Source organism: Mugil cephalus, chromosome 7 (genome assembly GCF_022458985.1).
Source record: "Mugil cephalus isolate CIBA_MC_2020 chromosome 7, CIBA_Mcephalus_1.1, whole genome shotgun sequence".
In the NCBI taxonomy this organism is placed as follows: Eukaryota; Metazoa; Chordata; class Actinopteri; order Mugiliformes; family Mugilidae; genus Mugil; species Mugil cephalus.
Window position 1 is genome coordinate 8,903,989 of NC_061776.1, and position 25,702 is coordinate 8,929,690.

A 25,702-nucleotide genomic window follows, 5' to 3' on the forward strand; every position below is an offset into this window, starting at 1 on the left:
GACGTCTATGATGGAAGCCCTTAAATTCAGAGAGGAAGGCAAAATCCAGGTATAGTGTGAAAATACATCACAGGTGTATACAAGTAGATCATATCAACATGCTATTGTTTCTTAGCAAAAACATATAAATGGGAAATGATACGGAATGTTCTGAAAGTTGAGGTTCTATCAAGTTCTAACCTGAAGACCACTGGTCTGGTCCAAATAGAAATAAAGCCGAGACGGAGCGGCTGTTCTTATTTTCATTTTTGTTTGAGAGCGATTTTAAATCTTTTAAATGTGATTTGCTCAGATTTTCAGTCGACTTGTTGATTTTGCACAGATTTCCTTTGATTGCTCTGATTAAAGACATATTAGGCATCTTATTGACTTTTATACAGAGATATAATATTTACATTCATAAACACTCATTGTAAATGTAAATTTCGCATCCACAAGTAGACGTCCATCGATATCGATATCGCGGCATTAGCCTTGGTATTACTTGGTATCAGATCGAAAGGAAAAAATAGTGGTATCGCACATCCCTAATGCTAACTAACTTACCGCTAGCTCCCGGGGAGCTAAACATAAAAACATTAACGCTTCAGGCACCAAAACCCGCAGACTGTTGCTGCACAAGTGGAAATAAAATCATTGCCTAAAGCGCTCCTCCCTGGCACTCACCAAAAAAGTGTGCTGCAGCCTGAACAAACCCAGTTTCTCTTTCTGTTGTGATAGACTAGTTAGCCAGGTCGGCTAACGTTACCTCGGCTAGTTTCCCCAGTAAAACTGCACCGTGCAGAGAGGATTCGTGGCGATTTAATAGCCCCTCTATTAAAATATAAGGCGAGGCATTATAGCTAGCCCGACAGCTGGTACTAACGCTGTGTTTCGCCGAGGTTTATATCAGAGACAGGCAGGAGTAGCATGGTTAGCAACCAGGCGGTATAACGGCACTTGGTAACCAGTTAGCAACCGCGGCTATCCGCGGCTAGCCGATTGTTCCGCGCATAACTTTGCCGATGTATTCGTGTCCTGCCAACAATGACGGCCGCGCACATCTTTGAAGGGTTAATAACTCCGGGCTTTTGTCTTTTTGCTCTACTACAAGCACCGAGCTGGGGGGGTACACTTCTAAACAGCTTTTGTAGCTCAAGAATTACACGTACCTCACTTCCGTAAATTTGCTGCAGCCATGTTTTCACCCAGTCCACTAGTCGCGGGGTGTGTGTGTGAGTGAGTGAGTGAGTGTGTGTGTTGGTGTGTGTGTGTGTGTGTTGAGAGGAGAGCCGACTCAGCCGCTCTCCTCAAAATGCAACACTATCCTGCACATTTTTTATTTTTTTTTTGCCCCTGCCAACATTGCAATCGGTCGCCTCGCCTAATTGATCGCCATACACCGAGGCTACTATGATGAATAATAATAACGCGCCGTGATTGACTTTTATTTCTCACCCACCACCACCACCAGCACATCAGCACACAGGGACACACAATCAAGGGAGCCACAGCGATCAACATGTTTTCATCAGGTTTTAATAGTGTCAGCCAGCCAAAAAAAAATCAGGATAGATCTTACTCATATGCAAAAAAAAAATAAAAAAAATTTTGGAGAGTACAGCATTTCTGTTGACCTCCCTATCAGCCAACACGTTAAGCAATACCATGCCCATACACAAAAATAATGCCTTTGATTAATTCAACTGCTGCTGATGATGATAAAGGTGATTGCGGCCTACGTTATGCTTCCTGCGGCTGTACAGTTTAGTGAAGATAGATCCGGATTTGCGTGCACATTTTTATGAGCAGCTCTTGCATTTACATGCAGTTTACACGAGATGTTAAAATGCGACTGAAGCGTTAGAGCATGCGTTCTTAACAGTGTCCGCCCGCCACGTGTTTTCTACAAAGACAAAATCTACTGACATCATATTAAATCACTCCCTTCTGCGATAAATAACCCAAGTGCTGGATGTTGACCAACATACTATAGGTATACGGATACATTCAAAATACAAACCAGACATTTGCGTGAAGCATGCCAATTTGTACGTCTACAGAACAGTGCAAAAACACAAAAATCATTCCTGAGACTACTCAGCTATTAGTCCCTTCATAACCTTTTGATTTTCATCACTTTTAAGTGTCACGATTTTCTGCTCTCCTCATTGGACAGCTCTTGTTCTCTTACAACAGGAAAAATGAGTCATGTATCTACAGCAAGATGTATTGTGATTCATCAATATCAGCAACACACACACATGTGGACATACAATATGTGCTCATTTGGTCGAGAGAAAAAAAAAGAAAAAAAAAAGAATTATGGCATACAGTGGAATTTTTTAGCTGCACTTAATTTAAATGCTTGGTTCAGAAAACCACCCGACACATGAATACTACAGTGCTAATAGAAATTTAAGAGCTCTTTATACAGATTTGTACAACGCGACCATCCTTTCCAGACATGTTAATTCCCTCCGTCGAAGGCTGTCACGTAGCAGTAAAAGTGAGGTCCTTTGCTTGGATGCTTTCGAAATAAAAGTCAAGTGCAAAATAAAAGGCTTTTCGTTTCTTAAATGTTTTTTTTGTTGTTGTTGTTGTTGTTGTTTTTTTTTCATCCTTCCTCGGTGTTTACTGTCAAGTGTTTGATTAAACGGAGCGCGTCTCCACCTCGATCTTCTCCTCCGACTGCGACGACTCTGCTTCCTGGTGGCTGACGTTCGGTCGGACCGTCACCAGCGGACCGCCGCCGTAGATGGAGTGGAGGAAGTTCCACGTTTCCTCGGAGATCTGCCCAGAGTCCGCTCCTGTGGGGTCAACGCGAGCAGGAGATTTACTTCATCCGTCTCGTTTTACGCAGAATCAAGCATTAAAAGTGGTACGATCCAGCAATGACATGATAATAACGTTGGTACCTTGTTTGAGTGTTAAATGCCCGCTCTTGTTTACTGTTATCTTGGAATTATCGATGGGTCCCGGCGGATCTTGACAAAGAAAATAAGACATTTAGTTGGCGAATACAGCAGCTGCATACGTGCCCACTTTTTTCCACAGATACACTTTCAATCAATCCCCTTTTCAAAAGCGTAATTATGTTAAAATGTCAAATGTTTCTGTTGCACTATGAAAAGGAATTTCTGCTACAGAGATGAAAACAAATATAAGAGGAACAGAAGTCAGAGGAAAGAAAAGGCATCTGCAGACAAGGCAGATGCTGGCTGTTATAAATAGATGTGACAATACAAAGCAAGTTACAAAAAACAGAGAAAGAGGACAGATCTTTTGGAACAGAAAGGAAATATATCTCGACGCTTTATGTTTCTGTAGCAGGGTGGAAACCCCGACTCAAGGGACTGAAGCGAGCTCTTTGAAGATGAATCAAAAGCAGAAACGGGACGCCACAGTTTTCTCTTTTGAGCAGAGAATTAAATATTTCTACAGAGAAACAAAGCATTTCTCTTCGCGCCCATAATAATAAAAAAACACTTTTAACTTAAAAGACGAACGTGTAGCTGTTTCCCTCATGATGAATCATTAGATACATCTCAGCTGCAACAGTCACGTGGGGAACATTTAACCTTTCAATCAGACATTTAAACAGGACTGGGAGGGAGGGGAGGGGGGGTCGGGGGTGAAAAAGGCGAGACTTATTGTCCAATTACCGTTGTCTTTTCCTTTGACAAAGCCCTCCCACTCACGAAACCACTGCATGCTGATGCAGTATATGACCACTGGAGACTCCTCCTCCTGGAACGCCTTGTTCAGCTACAGAGAGGCAACAGAGGGAGAGAGGAAGTGGGGGAGGAGTGAGTGGTGGAGACAAGAGGGAGGGGAAAAGGATGCAAAGGGATGGGGTGGAGGAAGAGAGAGGGAGGGGAGGGGAGGGGAGGGGGGGGGGCAAGAAATTTAAGTAAGGATGAAAGAATTGAGAGGAGAGAAGATGGAAAACCTAATCAATTCTCTGTGGCGGTTATTCCAATTAAGAGACAGTCTTGACACCGCGCCGCGCCAATTTCATCTTTCTTGGAAATGACACAAATAATCGTGTTCTTCTCGTTAGCTGACTGAAGCTTTTTCTTTCACACACACACACGCACACACACACACAGACACAGACGCACAACATTTATCTCTCCTCCGAGCAGCCATTGTGTGAGCGGGCACACTGAGCAGGCAATAACAGCTGCCTCTGTCCCAGCGCATTAATGATAAGGCTTTCATCAGGCTCACACCTCTCATCTCCCACCGGGTTGAAGGGGCACCAACACATGCATCCCATCCACTGGTTAAATGGACTTGAGAATAGGCCTTTACGGCCCCACTGACACTCACTGACACACGAGGCGTTATCGCTCAAACCGGGCTTCACTGTATCCGGGTGAAGCTCCGTCTCCTCTCGCTAGTGAGAGTCTTTCAGGTCGTGGACGCCTTACCCTGACAAACATGTCCAGCTCGGACTTGCGCCGCTTCTCCAGTTTCTCGATCTCGATCTGGCACGTGTGGCAGACGTACAGGTGGTTGACAGCTGGCCCCCCTCCGTACCTGCGGGGGGGGGAAACAATAATCATAAAGTCACGCTAAGCCCCGAGCTGAGGAGATTACGCCGCAACCGGGACGTATGAAAATGTTACGAGGCGTCGCCGGCCGCGATCTACCTGCTGTAGAGGTGATCCCACACGTTCTGCGGCAGCATCACGACCAGGTCGTCGATGAACGAGGCTTTGTTGGGCGGCACGCCTGGGCAAACACATTCAAACATCGGTCAGACGGCGCAACGTTTTAAAGGGTAATGGCTGTGCATTAAAGAGAACAAGAGGCTCAACTGCAAACAAATCTGTCACACTCGTGGCTCAGATTGTGTCCCCCCCTCGTATTTAATGTCTTTTTCTTCCCAAAACAGTGTGTAACAAACTGGATGTCAGGACTCTCTAAGGGTTCCTGAGTAGTTGAATTACTTTTTTGCCTTGTGAAATGTGCAAAGTAATCCAAGAAGGAACAATCACTCATATTCCTGTGTATATAATATTTATCTACATCGGCCTCTATGTCTTGTACATTTGTTCATATGAAAATATGTAAATTTTTGCTTATACTATTTTATTTTACTAGATTTTTACTTATGTTATTTATTAGATTTTTACTTTTTTTTATTCTATTTTTACTTATATTTTATTTTACTAGATTTTTACTTTTATTTTATTCTATTTTTACTTATATTTTATTTTACTAGATTTTTACTTTTATTTTATTACAGTTTTACTTATATTTTATTTTACTAGATTTTTACTTATATTTTACTAGATTTTTACTTTTATTTTACTAGATTTTTACTTTTATTTTATTCTATTTTTACTTATATTTTATTTTACTAGATTTTTACTTTTATTTTATTACAGTTTAACTTATATTTTATTTTACTAGATTTTTACTTCTATTTTATTACAGTTTTAATTTTATTTATTTATTTTTTTTATTTAGTTTTATTTTACTGTATTATTTCTTTGTTTTTACTTGTGTATAATACCTATATCTCAATTTGCTGATAATTTTTTTAACTTTTCAAGAACAACATCCTTCCAGATTCTGGCTGAAGTTTGCCAAAGTCTGAATAAATAAACAGCCCACTGGCTCTAACAGAAGACACATACGAGAGACTACTGCCTCAATTCTTGTCTCTTTTGTGCCACAAAACTTCATTGAGGTCTGGACTTTATGACAACGGGTCACAGTTTAAAAGGGCCGTTTCATTTATTACATTACATTAAATATTCATCTTTCTTCTCCTTTAAGCCAGACTGTGCTAATCCTACTCTAAGGCCATTTTTATTGCTGAACCCTTTTCAAAGTAACATACAGTACTTTTACGGGACAAAATGTGATGACACAACGGGAGGCTGACTCTACAGAGCACAACTCGTTGCGCACAAGCAGAGACGCTTTGCTCCAGCAGAAAGGACTGTGAGGAGATCATGAACTGCACAATGAAAAGAGACACTCAACCGCTAAATAAAGCTACAATTATAATCATGTGTATCTGTGAAGTGGGTCCTTCAATCCTTTGAATTATCTTCCTTTTATCTACAACCCTTAATTGAATGGGGCCTACGTATACGCTGAACTTTTTTTTTTTTTTCCTGCTTATCTGAAACCATTGTTCTACAGCCATTAAAATCGAGGCAGGTGAGCGAAATTTAAGATGCGATGCTTTAGAAATTTGCATGGAAAAATTCAACAACGCGGCCACAGAACAGCACTCACATTATCTCTGCCTTTGTACCTCTCTAGCCAGTTATATTATGTCGCGCTCGTGTGCAGGCAGCTGCAAAGATGGACGAGACAACCTGTAGCTGCTTGTTTAGACTATGAAGCTAAAAAAAATAAATAAAAAAAGCTTCATTGTAAATTTACATTTTGCAACTTGATTTCCATAATATCCTGTGAAAGCTGAACAGAAAGTCTGAGAGGGGAAAAAAAAAAAATCCTTTTAGGACTCCCCCATTCTCCGCCAGAAAAGAAAAAGAAGGATCATCTTCACAAAGAGAAGCGAAACCCCCGTTTGAAGTCTGATACGCTGTGAAGTGAGTGCTGTGCGGCGCATGTCGAAATCAAAGACCCACAGCGGGGACGAAGGCCGCATTACGCGAGGCGCGTAGCGCGATTCTTTCCGCTAACCGCTCGGACGCGGGGCAAAGAGCTGTTTGACCTTGCGGTGGTTTCAGTGAGAAAATAAAAAAAATAAAAAACGTGGTCGTGCGCACCTCCATGCAAACACAGGAAGTCGTCGTTGGAGATGGGCCCGGGCTCGGCGAAGGTCTTGAACTTGTTGAGCCACTGGCGAGAGATGTAGAACTGGAGGAGGCTGGGCTCCATCATGTTGAATAAGCCCGACACCCTCCTGCGTTCCTTCAGCGCATCCTCGCTGCTCTTTCTGCGGCGCAAACACAACATTTGTTAATCAGCACTGCAAGTAAGACGGAAGCTATCAAAGCCATAACGTTATGACCACTGACAGGAGAAGTAAATAACGTTGATTATCTTAGGACATAGGTCTTCAATAGGGGTCCGCAACCTCTAGGGGGTCTGCAGAGGTACTGCAGGGGGGTCGCAAAATCTTTGGTTGATTAGACATTTTTTATATATATTTTTTCATTTTTCCACGGCCAAATTTTAAATTTCTCTAAATACACATTAACATGAATCGAACAAATTTTAGTAAAGGGGCAAATGGAGGCATCTCATTCAGCTGTCTCAACAGCCAGTCACAAAGAGCTCCACACTAGTCCTGTCAATCTAAGCTTCCTGTACACAGTAGGCCCCGCCCCAACGCTGCTGAGCCAATCACGAGGCGGCTGAAGCTGTCAGGTATGTTTATGTTTACGGCAGTTGCACCAAACTACTGTTGCACGTTTGTAATTTTAATAAATGAATACTTGAACTTGTGCATTGTTTAAATAGCTTAATATTAAATGCAACACAATGCTAACAATGTATATTTATAAATATCGCTAGGCAGAGTTTAATATACAACACATATAGTAGGTAGGGGGTCCCTACTTAATCTCTATAATCAGTTTGGGGGTCCTGAAAAACATTGAAAACCTCTGTCTTAGGACAATACAATGTTCTGCTGGGAAACCTTTGGATTCAGGTGGATGCTACTTAGCACAAGGTTCTGACTTGGCCTCCAAATTCACTAGACCCCAAACTGATCAAGTATCTGTGGGATGATCCACAGAGGCTCCTCCCCTCACAACATCCTATTGCCAGACCCCACAGGACATCCTCAGAAGGCTTATGCTCATCAGGGAAATGCACACAACATGAGGAAGGTGGTCATAATGTTATGCCTGATCGGTGCACATGAGTTCTTACTTGCAGCTTTTTGAACCTTACTTGTAAAAGAGCACATAAGCTTCGGCGTTCTGGACACAGGCTTCAGACACCTCCGTCACGCTCTGGTCATCGAACTCGTACCACAGATTGTTCGCATCATTCCTGCAGTAGGCTATGTAGTGGCCGCCTGGGAGGAGAACGGAGGAACGCGTTAGAGCCGCATTCACAAATGCAACGAGTATGTGCGAATTTTATTTACGGCCTAATGAATGCAGCGGACTCGCATGTGCCAACTGATGGCAGCTGCCCCAGTCTCATGCAGAAATGATGGGGAGGCACTCTGCCCACTCACTGCTGGCAGTGCCGTGGTGACAGATGACTGACAGCAGGTCGTAGTTGGTGGTCTGGGCGGAGCTGTCTTTGGCCAGGAAAGGCTGCAGGTCCAGGCCGTCGAGCGGGAAGGAGACGTGGGTGCTGATCTTGGTGGAGAACATCAGCTCGTGTCTGAAGCGCTTCAAGTGAATACACAGGATCTGGAAGAGGAACAACGCGGCCAGTCACTATTTGAAAACATTATAGATATATATTTGATATATTTAGGAGATGAAGACTAGAACAGTCCGTTTACCTCTGGCAAACTTTGCATTTTACAAAATTTGACTCCGTTTCGTAATCTAAAAGGAGAAAAACATTTCAGGTTCAGTCCTTTGAATCTGCCTCACATGAAACACATTGTTCTTTTTACTACAGCGCACTCACTTCTTGCATTTTTCACAGCTGTACATGTTGTCTCCTAGAGAACAAGAAACACACAGTTACCGAGAGTTAAATGTCTGCGTCAGCACAACATATTTTTCTTCCCACTCTCTTTACCCTTTAGTTCATCTCTGGCAAAGAACGCTGCGAGACAGTCCTGTAGCGTAACCACCGGACCCCAGAACCAGCTAAACAAAGAAACACACGGTAAAGAGAGGTGAGTTTAACGTAGACAGACGCTGATGAGCACATAATTTACGGTATGAATTTTTTATATGCACACCTCTTGATGTACTCCATGACAAATGCGATCCACCCTTGTGGTGCATAAGCTTCCCCACAAGAGCCAGCTTTTACCAGGGAGGTCTGGTGGGTGGACGAGTGGAGCTTGGCCAGGTCTTCCTTCCCCGGGATGGGCAACGAGATGTCCTGGAAGTTCTCCAGGGTCACAGACACCTGACGGCAACAGACCACAGAGAAGCTTCATCCATGGACACATTTCTACAGATTTATACATGTCACTAGACACGTGACAGTGAACCCTCAACTACACCACCACACGGATCTTTACATAACATCTGGATTTTAGGACATTGACATGGTCCCATTTTCACAACACCCAAAGAGCGACAAAAGCCGTGAACAAACACACTTACCCGATCGCAGGTGAGGCACTGAACTGAGCTGACAATGGTCCCATCAAACACATCTGAGATGACGCTGCGATATTTCTTCTGGCGCTTGTTCTTTGGTGGAGAGAACGTGGTGACGGCTGTAGGGAGGCAGCAAGACGGAGAAATATGAGAGTAGCACATCAGAGTACACCGATCAGGCATAACATTATGACCACTGACAGGAGAAGTAAATTCCGTTGACCGTCTTGTGAAAATTCAATGTTCTGGTGGGAAACTTCTGGACCTGACATTTGTGTGGATTCACTAGACTGATAAAGTTTCTGTGGGATGATCCACAGAGGCCCCCTCTCCTCAACCCATAGACCCCCCACTAACAACATCCTGTTACCAGACACTCTCAGAAGGACCTTGTCCATTCTCTGATGAGTCACAACTACCTACACAATATCAGGAAGATGATCATAATATTATGCCTGATTGCTGAAAGTCTAACACAACAGACTGGGGATATATCATTTTAAACACTGCCTCTAGTTATGGTGAACTCCTCTGCCAACCAAAGCTACATACCTTTCTTGTGTGCGGGGTTAAGGCTGGGCCAGCCAGAGGCAGCTTTGGGAGGGCTGCTGGACATTTTCGGAATGTGTGTCTCCATGGGGACTGGACTCTGTGGTCTTGTGTTGTTTGACATTTGAATATCTGGAAAGCAATCTGGTGGAGAGAAGACCAAGTTTTAGAAACTCCTAGGGTCCTAGATTATTTTATGTAGTTAAGCGGACTAAAAGGGAACTGGGGCTAGCATTCACAATTTTACCTGATGTTCTTCCTTGAACCTTGATGGCTCCCTGGCTGCTGATAATGGGCGTGACCTCAGTGGTGGTGTCAACATCTTTGTCGACGTCCGCTACAGTGCTCCCACCCATAACACCATTAACCCCGGAGCGGTAAAGGTCATTTATCATGTTCTTCTCCTTCTGCCACTCCCTGTTGGCCTGGATCTCATCCTGTTCAGGGATCAGCATCTCTGCCTCGTTGGTGTCGTCCATCAGCACATTCCCACCCTGCACTTCATTATCAGCCCTCTCGCTGCTGCCACAGGACTCACATGACTGGAAGTCGTTGTCTGACTGGCTGTGGTTGTCCTCTTCGGGGGCGTCGTCCACTGTGATGCCGTTGGACTGGTCGTAGGGCTCGGGCAGGGGCTCCTTCAGCTCCTCGTGAAGCTGATCCATCAAGCAGCGCAGGAACTCCTGGGAGTCCTAGTGGTCGAAACGGGAACAAACAAATGTTAGCTAAGGTAGTCGCTTGATTCTATCTGGTAGGAGATATTTAGATCCCTGGAGTTTGTTAAATATAGCTCGATCCCTATCCCTGAATACAACTTTCATTTGTCAGCGTTCCTAGTTCCTGGCTGCCTCGTGAAAGCAAAACAAAGAGAACATAAAATACTGCTAACGTATGGATTTATTACCATCACCGCTCTGTATTGGCAGAAGACAGACACCGTCACTGCCGCTGCTTTTTCATCTTCCAAGAAATGCTTAGATAACTCTGTGTTTGCGTCACATGCCAGTCAGCTGTATCAGATGCTGCTGTTGTTTGTCTCCTCAATGGCGTCAACCTCAAAGCTAAGATTACTTCAGCTTCGTACTTCACGTCGCCAAATGTTTCGTCGTAACTCTCAATGTAAATTTCATTCACACCCCAAGGTCTCTTGTCACCACGTCGTCGCTAGTCTTCACCATTAATTCTTTCAAAGTATAATGAAATTATACAAAGTCTTTACCCAGCAACCACTTCACGTCCTTGTGGAATCTTTGCCGATTCTGAATCACAAAATCTGAAAAACCGAATGGTCATGAATTCGTAATCAAATTGAATGAACCCTCAGACATCTAATCTCCCTCCTCGAGTCAGATAAACCCCCTTCTCCGAGGAGCTAGAGCTCCATTCAAAGCAAAGCTAAACCCAGTGCGAGCCAGCGTGGTGTGACAAATGGATATTCCTCAGCTAACTCCTCTGAACAAACACTGGCGAGAAGAAACCTGCCCTTTCATAATTTCACCGTTCAAGCCTATAAATCCCTTATTTACAGACTCTGGTTAAAGACAAGAAGTGCTTCAGTTTAATATCTCTCCAAATCCTCGATGCTTGCAACGCATGAAACTTTTGCTTTCAAGCACGGCCTTCAATCAAATCAAGCAATTTACCTTGAGGCCCAATGTGTGGGTTTGTGTGTGTGGAAGTAAGTGGCTCGGAATTAGCAGCTGAAAGGAAGAGGATTCGGTTTATCTGGGTGATTTGAGCCGGAGCTAATGTAATTTCCGTAAAGGAATGAGAATGGAGTGATATGGAGTGGAAGGGGAATAGGGGAAGCTTCATGAGGACGTGGACAACTTAATAGTGTGGAATAATAATACCTCAGCACAAAAAGTAACGAGGGGCTCACAAAATAATGACCCCCAAATATCACTTAAAACACATTTATATTTAAACATTTAGGTTAGCATTGAGGAAAAAAACTGCAACATGTGATTGATTAGACATGTAGAATAAAGCACCAGTATTCCACTGTCTGGGTCGACCCACCTGCTGAGAATATCCTCTAAACATGGGGTTTATGGCTTTGATCCCCTGGAACAAGTTGGTTGGAACCACATAGGAGGGTCTGCAATGTGAGAAAACACAGCCCGTTCAAACAAAACACTCCCATACGTGATTAGATTTGGTCAGTTAATAACTTGAAGTGATCACCAGAGCTCATTAACTGTGACTTGCGGGCAAACACGGGGATGTGTACTCTCCCGTTGGAGTGACTGGTGCGATAAAGAAGGGCAAATGAGTAACTACCTGTTCTTGTGCCACAGGTCGGACACCAGCTTCTGGTAGCTTTTGCAGAGGGCGGGCTTCTTGTCCGTCCTCACCAGGCCCCCGCACTCAAGGAAGAACTGTGTCAAGGGCGGGCTGGAAAAGAGGGAGGAATTCATCACGCGTGGGCACAAACGAGCGTTTAGTGAACGCCTCGCCTCAACAAAAGGGCTACTGTTCGATTACCACAACGATCGGTATGCACCGTCTCATTCAGAAAAACAATAAAAGATATCAAAACGACCGCTGGGCCTCAAGGAAACGCCACAGTGAACCCAAATAGCACCGAGTGCAAACTGCAACCACCCCAATGTGACAGGTAACGTTATTCTCAGACAGAAGAAGCAAAGAAAGCAAGAAACTAAAGAGAAAATGCGACACAAGGTAAGATTTTTTTTTCAGTAGCGTCATCTGTCCATAAAAAGAGCAAAGCAGAACACACCATCAGCAGCGTAATGAATATTGTATGTGCAGAAGAAGAAAAATAGCTTCAGCGAACTACTAATCAATCTGTGTCTTAATAAAGTAAATAAATTTTTTCCAGCGTCGTTATTAATATTTTGACAGCACGAAATGCAAGTGGACCGTGCAACTTTGGGTCTGAAGCCTAAAACAAAACGAATCACCTAATTCTTTGTTACACATTGTTACCAACTCCTTCTCAACTAAATACTATACACCGCCAGTCAGTCTGTTCAGTGAGAAATTGTGTCCAAACCTTTGACTAGTTGTGTATATTGTACAAAACTTTTTCAGAACTCATGAGCAGTAGACCACATTTATAACAAATGATGTGATCTAGAAACATTCGGTTCAAGGACAATATCCTTATTGAGGACAATTGTGTTTTACACACAATTGAATGTGTCTACGCTGTTCATGCGTGAGGCATTAGGCTAACGGCCATTTCTTGGTGTCTGGAACAAGACAGCAATAAAAATGTTGACAGGGAACAGTGAAGGGAGCCTGTTCTTATTTATAATCTTCATCTAATCTGAACATTCAAATTCCCGACGGACTCAGGGGAGGACGGTTTGTAGCTGGTTCTAGCTTCCTGGCCTACCAGCTAACAGCAGCTCCTCCTGTTTCTCCTCTTAAACGACAAACACAGACTTCTGTTCATAACTTTTATGGGCACAAACTCTAGGTGCAGCCCGGCGCTGGAGGGCGTCGAGCTCGGCTCTCGTCCCTGCTTTTTGCAGACGATGTGGTCCTCCTAGCTTCATCGAATCGCGACCTCCAGCTCTTGCTGAGTGTGGGGCTGGGATGAAGATCAGCACCTCCAAGTCTGAGGCCGTGGTCCTCAAGTCAGAGCAGGGTGGACTGTCCACTTCCGGGTCGAGGAGGAAGTTCTGCCTCAAGTGGAGGAGCTCAGGTGTCTCGGGCTCTTGTTCATGAGTGAGGGTAGGACGGAGTGGACGTATTGGAGTGCCGTCTGCTGTGATGGGACATGACGGTATCGCACGCCATGACGGTACAGTGTGGCATACAGACTACTGCCACCTGCTGGTATAAAGAGACATTTCCTTTCATATAGGCACAGAACAATGTAACAGCTGAATGTTGGCTTTAGTCTTTGCGGTGTGAGTAACTTTTTGGTTCAGTAGTTCTTCTAAGTCCCCACATTTGGAGGGTTGAATTAAGAAATTATTATCTGAAATCTGTGTGTCTGCAATCCATTCTGGGGTTTTGCTATTGCAGTCAAAGGCAGAAAATGATCAACATGAAACAGCAAAGGAGCTCTGGCAGGCTTCAGGGTTTCGACATATTGCCATTTTGCGTCCGTGCCTTTTCTTTATTTCATAAAATTAATATTTCACACGTATCGCAAATTCCCAGGCGCAGCGTCTCGTACAAGAAAACGTTAGGAGACGAAGGACATCAGACTAGCTGAAGAGAAAAACAGCTGAGGGGAGTTTATTTGACGGATGCAGAATGGACAGGAATCTGCGAGACGGAGACAAGTGCAGAATGAATAAGGCATGGAGCATTCCCTTCCCCTGGCAAAAGGAAAAGTCCTTCGAACCGAATAACGACCCGACGGTGACTGAGAGGGAGCGCGCAAACAGGCATCAAAGGAAAGTTTGAGAAAAGGTCCCTCCTGCAGCTGAGTGAGTCAGTTTCTTCTATTTTAGGAACGTGATTTAGATTGCAAATTTTGCCCCACATCTTTTTCCCCATTTCAGCTTGTATCCAGACCAGGCGTCGCTCGTTTTAATTTAAACATTTACCAACCCTGCGGGGGCGTGGTGTTAAGAAAAAAGGAAGGGGCTAGCACCGCTGTTATTGTACTTTTTCTTTTTTTTTTTTAGCCCACGAACAAAATAAAAGAACAATGTGAAGTAATAAAAGAGTCTCGGAGCTTTGTCGCGGGGCTCTAATTTAAGCGACCGCACCAACGAATCCAAACATAAATAAAGAATCAGACAGATTGGCATTTCAGCGAACAATAAAAGACGTGGCGGCCTGGAAGAGAAACAATAAAGGGAGACATAAAACGAGGGAGGAGAGGAAGCGACGTAAGAGACGGCGAAAGAGTTCATTTGTAACAGAAGACCCTGCAGGGAACCACAAAAGGCCATTTTCTGCCGTCTCAGATGGTGCACTGCAGTAATTTTCCCTCGGCCGCCACTCTCCCAAATGAGCACGGGCCCGTGGTCGTTTCTCACAGTCAACGAGAGGCAGGAGGCGGCGAGAGTGTGTGTGTGTGTGTGTGTGGGGGGGGTGGGTTTGAATAAAACAGCGAATTGCCACTGATGAGAGGCGCGTTAAAGTGCGAGCAGCGAGGCGAAGGTAACGCGAAGGAAAGATGTGGGAAAAGTGAGCGGGGGTGGCGGTGGTGAGGGCGAGACAGGTACGGGGGAGGACGAGGGGGGGGGGAGGCAGACGGAGCGCTCACCAGTTGGACAGGGCCTGGAGGGCGGCGTTCATGTAGCAGGTGTTGCCTATGTTCTTCAGACCCGTCAGACCTGAAAGAGACGCCAGGGAAATTAGTGGAAGCTCCTCGTCCAGCGACTGTAAATTTCGATGGTGTGTGAATTTCCACAAAATCTGCTGCACTTCTACAACTTTACAGCAGGGGAAGTGGTGGAAGAGCAGAGAAAAACAGTGAATACGAATGGGTTTTATCACTCCTGCTTATTTCTGTTTTGTGCTCAGGTTTTGGGACTACGTTTGCCATAATGCTTTGGGAGATGTGAACAGGAACTAGACTGATGCAGCCTTCAAAATCATTGCAACCCTCCTGCATCCTCATTGTTTCCCGTATTCATGGCAAAGTTTTTATATATATATTTGTTTCTTTAAAAGAAAATGTCACGCACTTCACACGGCCCTTAAACTTCCCCCCAGAGGGACAAATAAAGTTTCCTGCGTCTTAATGCCTCACATTTTGAGGATATCTGCAGCTTATTTCCTCCGCCTTCTGATCACGTGGTTTGTAATTGTGACAAAAATAACCCGAGCTGCGACCGGTGCCGACGCCCGAGCTGCACCGCATGAGGTTTAACATAACATATGCCGTTCGGTGGAGCCTGTTTGTATCTGGGCACTGGGCAAAGAAACATCATTACAATGTGAGCTACACTGCCGCCTGTAGACCGGCTTAGAGAGAGAGAGAGACCTTTTTCTTTGTGTGTTGTCTGGTGCAATCCATTCCAGCCTATATTCATCAACAGCTACGAGACGGTGTCAAGTTCAGAGCTGTTCCAGATGGTCGCAGTGGTGCCTTTAAGTGCAACTCCATCATCGTCTCTAGCTCTTTGAAGGCTGCCTGATGTGTCCGTGACTTTAAAAACGCTTGACGAACAAAGCGACTGTTTAATTTGGATTCAACCACAACCTTCGCTTTGAACTAAACCACCACCGTTGGAGGTGTTCGATTTTAATTTAGTTTCTCAAATTAAGAGGCGATAAAAAAATCACCTCACTGACTTCAAAAAGTGTGAGATTTTAATTACTAACACGATAAAAGAGGAAAACTCAGTTACTGCGGCAGTATATTTAACAGCTGATCACAACATTTACCTCCTGACATATCTGTTGACATAGAGGGAAATAAATGTAATTACATGAAATTACTCTTTAAGTACCTCTGGCACGCAGGTCGTCCTCCTCCTCGGTCTCCATGTCCAGGTCTTCGCAGCCTCCATTAGAGGGCACTCTCAGAGAGGTCGGGCTCCCAGGGGCCCTGCTGTTATCCTGCTGTTTACAGCACACACAGAATTCATCGTGAAACACTTAACTAGCCAATCAATAGCGACAATTTAACCGGCGCTGGGAATCGATCATCATTCCATGAAGGCAGGAGGAGAGGTCGTACGCGTATACGTACGACTTACGCGGGGCGCTTGAAACGAGCTACAGCAGAAAGCCGTGACAGAACCTCAGAGGTTTCTCACCTGGCCGGCTGGAGGCGGCGAGGGGAGGGGTTTGATGTTAGCGTGGGGAGAGTGGGGGCCCAGCTTGCGCTCCAGGAAGACCTCCTTGCCACAGGCGTAGCACCACACCCGAAGCGTGGTCAGGTTCACCGTCAGGTTGTGCCTCGTCTCCTGCGCAGCCAAGACGGTGACGAGAAAGGGTAAACAGAGAGAGTGGAAAAAGAAAACAGTGTTAATATTTATTCAAAAACACTTCGCGGAGCGCACGCCGCTCTCTTCTCCGGCCCCGTTCGGACCCGATAACGCGGGGCCTTGAGGTGGGATCGCTCAGGCCTCGTGCGAACGTGGTCTGGGAAACTTGTGACGACGCGCAGATGAACCACTTCTGCCTCGTTCACCAGGAAAAAACACTCATCTGCTATCGTGAGGCATCACCTCAAAAAGGAGAAAGCTTCATCTGAGATGTCTGCTCATTAGGAGAAGCTTTTAAAAACCTTGTGTTCTTGTAGCAGTTAAGTAACTGAATAATAAATAAATCTGAACAAGAATTATCAAAATGAATTATTTAATCCGAGCAGGGCTCCAGTAAGTTTATTACCAGATTTTTTTTTCCACTGTTACAAACACCACAGTGCAAGTTTCTAAAATAACCAACGTCAGGGGCAGAGAGCAAATATAATACGCTTATAATAATATAATAATAAAGACATAATGAACGAGCTTCTGGTGAGTGAAGAAGACTTCAGGACGCACATACAACAAACGTCGCTGCTTGTGGTTCTGAAACAGCAGCAGATAAAAATCCCTTGTTTCGTAACGGCCGTCTGTACGATAATTTACATAAAATATCTGGGTTTATTTCCATACAGAGCTCATAACTGAGACGAGAGCACCTATACTTAGAGCTGGTAAGTTTCACATGAATCACTTAGGATGCATGTTGATACCAAGTCTGAACAAAACCATAATGTTCAACATAAATAAGTAGGGGAAAAAATATTGATATGGCAATACATCACAGTACTTTTTCTTCTGATACAACATTGATTTTGAATGTCTTAATATCGATTTTAAAAGGAAAAGTCACGTTCTGGGCCGATCGTGAACGACTTCCACACCTCTGCTCTGAAAAGTGTCGCTGTAGCGCCACCTTGCGGAGCGGCAGTGGTGAGCGAGGCAGTCGAAAGAAAAGGACAGGAAAGAAGCAGAAGCGAGTGTGGTGGTGGCGGCAAAACTTAAAACGCCATCATAATTAAAAGCTGACGTTTGCAGGCACTTCGGCTTTCAAATGGAAGAAGGAAGTGATAAGCTGGACAGAGAGTAGGCAGCTCGCAAAATGCGTTTTGACATTTAAGTGGCAAGAAACCTTGCAATAAATTGGTAATGGATCATTTGGATTAATATTATTGTTTGACTAAATTTGTCGAATGAATTATCACTGTCATCTGATGTATATACATGTAACTTGTAGCTGCATTTAAAAATTCTCAGTGAACTATGTAGAATATGGAAATATATATATCGCAATGTCATAATATCGCAATACTGTATCGTATCGTGACTCTAGTGTTGTGATACGTATCGTATCATAAAGTCCTTGCCAATATCCACCCCTCTGCATAAGTCCACCAAATTGTTGTAAATGGATTAGTCTGATGCCGCTATGATTTAACTAAATTTATTAACAGTCTAAATCATGAAGAAACCATTAGTTTAAAATCTGTTTCTTGAGCTGCTGAAATAATAAAACAACACAAGAAACTAGTCAGGAAATGTGGACGCGTCACAGAAGGTTTAACCACACTGGGCCGACGCTGGACGCCTCAGGTTACGTGTGAAGACGGAGGTGGAGGCAGACTCCTGTGGCCGAGTCCCGCTGACCCACTAGCGGCCCGTTTCTTTGGCACGAGCCTGAACGTGAGCAGCGGTGGAACAGCTGTATTATTCATCAGGGCTGCATTAGCCTTCCAGCGGCGGGGGGGTGACACACACCACAGGCTGAGCACGGGCCCCGAAACGTCAGCGTTTAAATCATTCACGAGGGCGAGCGCGCCAGGTAGGGCTTAAAGAACAACCTGAATTTATGATGTGTTAACCGCCCACATAATGGTATAACATTACACACGGCACACGCACACACAAACGTGCTAACTGACGACAAAATGGAAACAATGTGACAAAGCCGGTCCGACTGGCTCACAAATATCCACTCAAAATAAACACTGAACACGTTAGAGTTGTCGCAGGGCATGTTTCAACCGTACAAACGCTCCATGACTGAACATCACAGGGAGAAACAGGCCTGGTTTTACGGATTATATGAAAAAAGTTTATCCTGCCCATGTCTTCAAAACGTTACTCTGAAATCAATAAGGAATAAGAAACGCGAGTCTCTGGTGTCCACTGTTTTCCAGACAGACTTTCTCTAAGGACAATAAGATGCGTCTATAATGATCTGTGCTCTGCATTCAATTTCAGGTTTTTCTATTAATATTGATTTGTGTACTCTCTTCACGTCTTTGTTTCTAAAAAGGTTTTTTTTCCTGTATGTCTGTATTTCCTCTGTGTTTTGTATGTTCTCGTTAAATAAGAAATAAGAAATGCCAGCGGCCACTAGTCATCTCAGGCTGATACCGAATTCCACCAGCAGAAAAACAAATAAAAAGAGAAAACTATTTCTAAGAGAAAAAGAAAGAAACCGCAAGGTTTAAATTCTTTATCTGTAGCGCACAGGAGGAATTCCCAAATTCCCCGCGTAAAAAAATGCAAATGAAATGCAAAACGCATGCAAATACTAATTACACGGAGCCTCGGCTTCTGAAATTAGCTGATTCCAGCTGTAAATGTGAAACCGCAACTCCGCTAAAATAGCCACGTGTGCTCGCTCCCTGTACAGTTTGACTAACAGAGGCCCTCGCTCCCGTGGCGGGTCTGATCTAAACCAGCCGCAGTGTCTCTTGTTGCACAGTCGAGAGATTCAAACGTCCCCCCCCCCCCCTCCCCTCGTGGCTTCCAGAGCGCTAATTAAGCACGGGCTCCTTTCTTGCGAGATTCAAACATGTTAATGACAACAACAGCGAAGCCGGCTGGAAAGCTGCACGAGCAAATGTTCGAGGCAGAAAAAGCACAGGATGTCAATGTCAAAGATTGATATCGTTTAAATCTGTTATGAATCCGTCCGGCTCAGCACACGGTGTAACTGATCCCTCTCGTATCTGGGTGCAAAGCTTCACTTCTCAAGGAGCCGCTGAGCCTTTTAAACAAAGACTCCTGCATAGATATTAATAGGGAGAGCAAATTACATGTTATGTCCCCACTCGTTCCTTCTAACCCCACTTGGCCTTAGTGTGCTGGAGGAAAAAAAAAAAAAAAAAAAAAAAAAAACCTTAGTCAACAATGAGAGCACCAGAGGCTGAGTAAGCTGCAGTTAAGATGGGAGGAGCAGACACTGTAACCATGGAACTGACAATACTCGTGAATCTCCCCCACCTCCCGGAGGAACGCCAATTAATAATGGATGAAACTGAACCGAATGTGGGGATGTAGGCGCACACACGCAGTTGGCTTAGTTGTTTTTAACAAGGCGTGCGCTTCCACGGCTGTAACGTGCACGTGCAGGCTCTTTGAGAAAACGTTAAAAATAAAAACGGCGCCAGAGGTAGCTGTATTCCAAGTCATGACTCGAGGCGACCTGAAGTAGTATCTCCGCCATGTGCGTGCCTCCCACACCGCCACTCCTCTTTTGGTTACATCTACTTTCATTTCCAAATCAGTCATTACTCTCTTTCTTTCCGTAGTTTCTGTAGCTGAGAGACGGAGGGAAAGCGCTGAGGTCTCTCACCTGTGAGTGGACGGTGCTGTGGTCAGCGTGAGATTCTCCGCAGCCCACGTACGCACAGCCATTCTGGAGGGGGAAACGGATGGTGCAGACATCGGTGTAATAAAAAAACAAAAAAAAAAAACAAAACAGGAACAAAGTGTTAGGAGGTTGTATTTCACATCCTCATCATCATCAGCATATATTTATTTCCTTTTTGCCGGCGAGCGTCGTCTCACCTCCAAGCACGCCCACAAATTTGGTCCTCCGACTTTACAGTCTTGGCACTGGCCCTGGAAAAACACAGTTAGTTCACACGAGTTAATAAAATGTTATTAAAAGGGTGGTAAGTTACAAGCAGAAGGCGGGACGCTCACATGGGATTTCTGGATGAGTTCTTCCTTGGTGATCTCCCCCACGCAGTCCAGGTGGGGGCAGTCAGAGCTGGACGCCGTCGGCATCCCTCACCTCTGAGGACGAGAGAGGGAAAGAAACGAGTTCACGCGTCTTCATTTAGGAAACAATGTTGACCTTCTGGTTTTAGAGGAATGTTCGTCAAAGTTACATCTGATCCTTGACAGAGAAGAATAATGAGGCATATTGTTCACGACATGAGAACGAACAGTTACAGGCCACTGTAACAAGAGTCACCACCACCACCACAGCTTCTTGAAAGCCGTCGTGTACAACCAGCTACACCTGACCACCGTTAAGACTTCTGCAAAAAGGGGACAACTGACAGAAAGAAGAAGCAGAGGGTGGCAGCCTGGGACTTTCAAACGGACGACACTTCTGTCGGGAGCGTCCGTGCCTTTATCTGCTCGCCGGTATCCTAATTCTGCGCCGTACATGTGAGCCTTAAACCCTGGATTCACAAACACAGATAAGCTCTTATCTTAGAAGGAGCTGAAAGAAATCCAAACATAGAAGCTGCGGCGAGCAGAAAAAAAACAATGCAAGAAGCGAGAAAAACACTGAAATGAAAGTGAAAGTCACACCAGTGATGCTGCAAACTCCATTTTGACATTAATAATGACCGCTGGTCAAATGGAAAAGGCAAATCCGGCAGAGTGCTGAATGAATCAGCAGGCAGCCACTGCAGAAACCAAACCATTGTTCCCCTGCTGCACTCAGTCCGTAGAGAGGAACACAAAACTGCTATACTAATGGACCAATTAGCTTCGGCAAACAGAACCATACATCTTCTACACGACATCCCGCCTCATGTGCTAAATTAGTTCTTTTTTCAGTTTGTGACGATCCTAAATATAATATCGTGTCCCTTCAAAGAACCAGGCACAGGCCCTTTTCTGGAAGATCACAAGGTTTTCCACTGTTGCTGGAGCCACTGTAACAGTCTGTAATTATTTATTGTTCAGATCGTTAACTGAGCGAGCTGGTTGCAGTGTAACACCCCAAATGCTTATTTTAATTTAGGCTCATTTAGCACAAACGCTGTTGTATTTCTGAACTGTATATGGAAAGAAGAAGCTTGTCAGCTACCTGACAAAAAAAAAAAAAACGTGCCTTGCGCACTGGGATGACCAGAAAATACTGGAAGTATTATTGGACTTGTTCCACAATAGAAAAGGGAACTCACACAGCCCTAAGTCGCTGCTGCGGTGATAAAAACGTGTATTACTTGGGGTGTGATCATAAAACACGAACCTCATCTGACTTTGAGCAGGAGTCAGCTTTCTTGAAAGCGACTATTACACCAGGAAATAGTCTCAAGGAAAAGGTTTTTTTTTTTAACCATTTACTGTAGGGAACCAAAATGAGGAAGAAAATAAAAGCAGATACGACAGATGCCAACAATGTGATAAAACAATCATCGACCAGCAAATGTAAACCAGGAACCATGCAGCTGTTACTATTTTCCTTTATATCTTCGCAGTCCAAAAAGCAACATCTTCATTATAAAAGATGTCACACCGTTAAACATTAAAAAAATATAAAAGGTCGGACAAGGATACGCCTCGATCGGATCATTTTAAAAAAAAAATGCCTGGATCAGCCTCAATACCGATCTCCCTTTACTCAGTGGGACGTCCTAGTCTGAAGACGCTTTACAAAAACCCAGCCTCTGAAAACCTATGAGTAAGCACTAAGGCGACAGGGGCAAGGAGAAGGTCCCTTTAAACGGAGAGAAATCCTAAGCAACATGCTAATATGAAGCCATCAGGTTGAGGCCGGAAGTGAAGAGGGGCAGCAGATGGAATCAGATCATTTCATTCATGTATCTGGATATAAACATGATACAAACAAGAGTACATGATGGTGAATGACGCATGATATGTGGGAGATTTATAACGGATAGATCATAATGATCAATCTATCAAAGAAGTGCTTAAAAAAGATATAGTTATGAGAATAAACAGAAGCACAAGGACATGAAGCTAAACCGTGACAACAGCCGTTTGATTACCGGTGAGTTGCGAATATATGTAGTAGTGTATATATAACACGAATACACACACATGCTTAACTTTGTCTTATCTTTTTACGTTACAGCGAATGACACAATCATCCGTGCTGTCGTGAACGCACACATCCTGTACCCCGACAACAGGACAACTGTTAGAGATTAGAGATATGGATCGACGCAGAAAGAAGCAGACACCGAGCTCGAAGTCATGTTCAGTCCTGTACAACTCAACGCGTCTGTTTCCTGATCAATACTGTCTGTGTCACAGGTGTCGTACATACGGCGTGGGGGTCAAAAAACGGCCCACCAGAGGGTCTCACCTGACCCGCAGCATGAATTTTCAAAGTGCGAAAATTACACAGAAGACTGCAATTTTTCAACGGAAAATAACGACTATCTCTAATTAGTCCACGTGAACAGAACACGAAACTGAGACAGCAATGCGTCTCAAATTGCACTTATGTTTCTTAAGATTCTTTTATTTGTGCAGTGTAGTTTGTTAAATTTGTTGATCTTTGCAAATCTGGAGTTATGTCGTTAACTTACTGGTCCGGCCCGCTTGAGATGAAACTGGGCCGTACGTGGCCGCCAAACTAAAATGAGTTTGACACCGCTGGTCTGTGTAGTAATCACACCCAGCTACGATTCTACTTATCTTTAACAAGCTCTTATAAATACCCTGAACTTTGAAAGGGATCCGCCCATACGTTCAACAAAACAAACCCAGAGTACAACAGTAAACAGTCACTATTAAAACAAGTAGTACACACAGGGGGAAATCTGATTAGTTGGTGGTTTCGCTCTCCAGCCTCCAGCGATTTTTATTGAAAGAATATCCACGCTGATCCACCCACAACAAATCACACAACCTTTGCACTGTTTCAAGAGTGCGAGGTATTAAACCATAAATCGTGTTTGGGTCAAACGTGAGCTGTTTCCAAGTAAATATGTGTAAGAGGTACATTTTCCTTGTTTCCTCAGGAACAACTATTTTAACACAACAAAAGGTTTTTTCACCATTTTTGTAAATTATTAACGTGACATCTTTGGTGTTAGAGGTTAAGTATTCAAAGATAAAAGGCCTATCGGGCCAAAAAATAACATTTAATCAGAATCAGAATCAGAATTACTTCATTGATCCCAGGGGGAAATTACTTAATTACTTATTACTTTATTTAATACAGTTCTCGCATGGATATGAGAGCACAACAAATCAGATGTGAGGTAAAGAACAACAATAGATAATAAACATTGTTTTTTTGACACTTTTGGGCTGGATTAAGTCATGGGTCACTTTTGAAAAAAGCTTTCTAACACATTATAAGGGTTAAACTCAACACAAAGGGGTGGTACAATCTGGGTGGGGCGTTCACCCAAACTCAAGCAATGCAAATTCAACGCCACCCTTAGTTAGATTATACACACCACAATATGCAAATGCTGCATCTCACTAAAATCAAACAAACAACAAAAAGCGTATTTATAGCACAATTAGGAAGCAGACACCCAAAACAAAAAAGCCACCGGTAGCCATTGTGCTGAAGGTGTCACGTGAGCTGCGTCGCCTGGCTGTCAACTTAGCTGTGTAGCATGTCTTTAACAACTTTTTTTTGGGGGGGCAAGGTTTCGACTAAATTGACAAGTTTGGTTTGTTTTAAACGGAGACGACGCGCGCTGCAGATGTGTGCGGCTTCGGCCTTGTCCACTGCTCCTCAAACTGAGCTGTCAAACCCCGGGCGAAGGCGTCACGTCACGGGCTGACTCGCCTCAATCTCTCCCTCTCCCCCCGTAACACGCATCGCACTGCGGTGACACAAACAGCGGAGAATTCCGAGTCACGCAAAAAAAAAAACATAAACACGGAGCGAAGACGCCTCGTCACTTAGAAGCAATCTACCTAGCTGCATGCTAATGCTAATGCTACTACGTGTTACTCGATCACCCCGACGAGTCCACAGCGGAGTCGGCTAGCATCCACAGCTGACTGATTTCCAGCCTTTTACGTCCTTACCTGCTCGGTAGCAAGCGAGTCTATTCTCCTCGGGTAGATTCCGCCGTGTCCGGTGGTTAAAATGTAGATTTAGTGTGTGTGTAGACACATAATTCAGAGGACGATCCTTCACATTAACCGTTCCTGTCGCTCAGCGTGGTTGCTAACGTTACAGCTGGCTCCGCCCCTTTTCCGGTTTAAAAAAAAAAAAATCTAATAAACCCTCCCCAGCATGTTATATTTTATTTGTTTGCCCCTTATATTTAACACTATTATATTTATATAGCACCACGATGAGTGCAATATTGAAAAATTGTAATTTTCTAATCTTTTAGTTGTTGTTACTAATGTATTACGTGATAAAACATGCCCCTCTCATGACTTTTGGTGTCCAATAGGGAGGCGAATTGAATAGGGCGAAGTGAGTAAAGTGCTCTTATTGTTCTTTAATTTGAGATGACTGTGCAAAAAGAAAGACTGAAAAAGAGAGTCACTTGCTGATGACTAAACACACTATACATACAGTGTAAACCCATCCCAAGCGCCATCTAGTGTGTTTTTTGGAGCTGACAGTGGAGAATACGTCTTTATACAGTGTGACCTTAAACATCAGTAACCAATGCCTGATTTTTGCTCCACCTTTTTTTTTTTTTTTTACATGCTATTGTAAAGAAACGTGTGAATTAATGTAAAAAGGAAAGAAATATACTTGTGATTAATTAAAAAAAGAGTTAACTTAGCAACAAAGAAAAGAATCAATATATTAAATTTAGAAAAAAAATGGATGTAAGGTATACTATTCAATTAAGGTAGTTAACGTTCAAAATGAATATGTTATAAGTGATGAGATGAGACTGAAAATGGAAAAAAACAGGCCTAGACAAAATGTATGCAATCAACCTTCTCATAATTAAAGTCAAATTTCATATTCACTGCTCCAAATTTGCTAACCAACAACAAAATATCATTGTTTTTAAGCTATACTGAAAAGAGTTTAAACCCCAAAGCATCCAA

General features: G+C 43.8%; 1 protein-coding gene across 2 annotated transcripts; it reads right to left on the minus strand.

Moving 5' to 3' along the window:
• Positions 1-1,502: 1,502 nt before the first annotated feature.
• usp33 (ubiquitin specific peptidase 33) lies at positions 1,503-24,868 on the minus strand. 2 transcript variants are annotated; one of them, XM_047589607.1, is made up of 24 exons: positions 24,710-24,868; positions 20,648-20,740; positions 20,510-20,563; positions 20,295-20,357; positions 16,475-16,624; positions 16,166-16,274; positions 14,974-15,043; positions 12,057-12,170; positions 11,796-11,874; positions 10,021-10,465; positions 9,777-9,917; positions 9,228-9,343; positions 8,855-9,027; positions 8,689-8,759; positions 8,575-8,608; positions 8,444-8,489; positions 8,168-8,348; positions 7,876-8,002; positions 6,741-6,910; positions 4,638-4,719; positions 4,416-4,524; positions 3,645-3,747; positions 2,898-2,966; positions 1,503-2,789 (listed from the first exon to the last, which is right to left on the minus strand). In XM_047589607.1, the coding sequence occupies exons 2-24, from the start codon at positions 20,729-20,731 to the stop codon at positions 2,632-2,634; spliced, it is 2,748 nt and encodes a 915-aa protein (XP_047445563.1). In that variant the 5' UTR covers positions 20,732-20,740; positions 24,710-24,868; the 3' UTR covers positions 1,503-2,631. The 2 variants fall into 2 exon arrangements, with proteins under 2 accessions (XP_047445563.1, XP_047445562.1); XM_047589606.1 differs by having other exon boundaries at positions 16,166-16,277.
• Between the last annotated feature and the right edge of the window lie 834 nt (positions 24,869-25,702).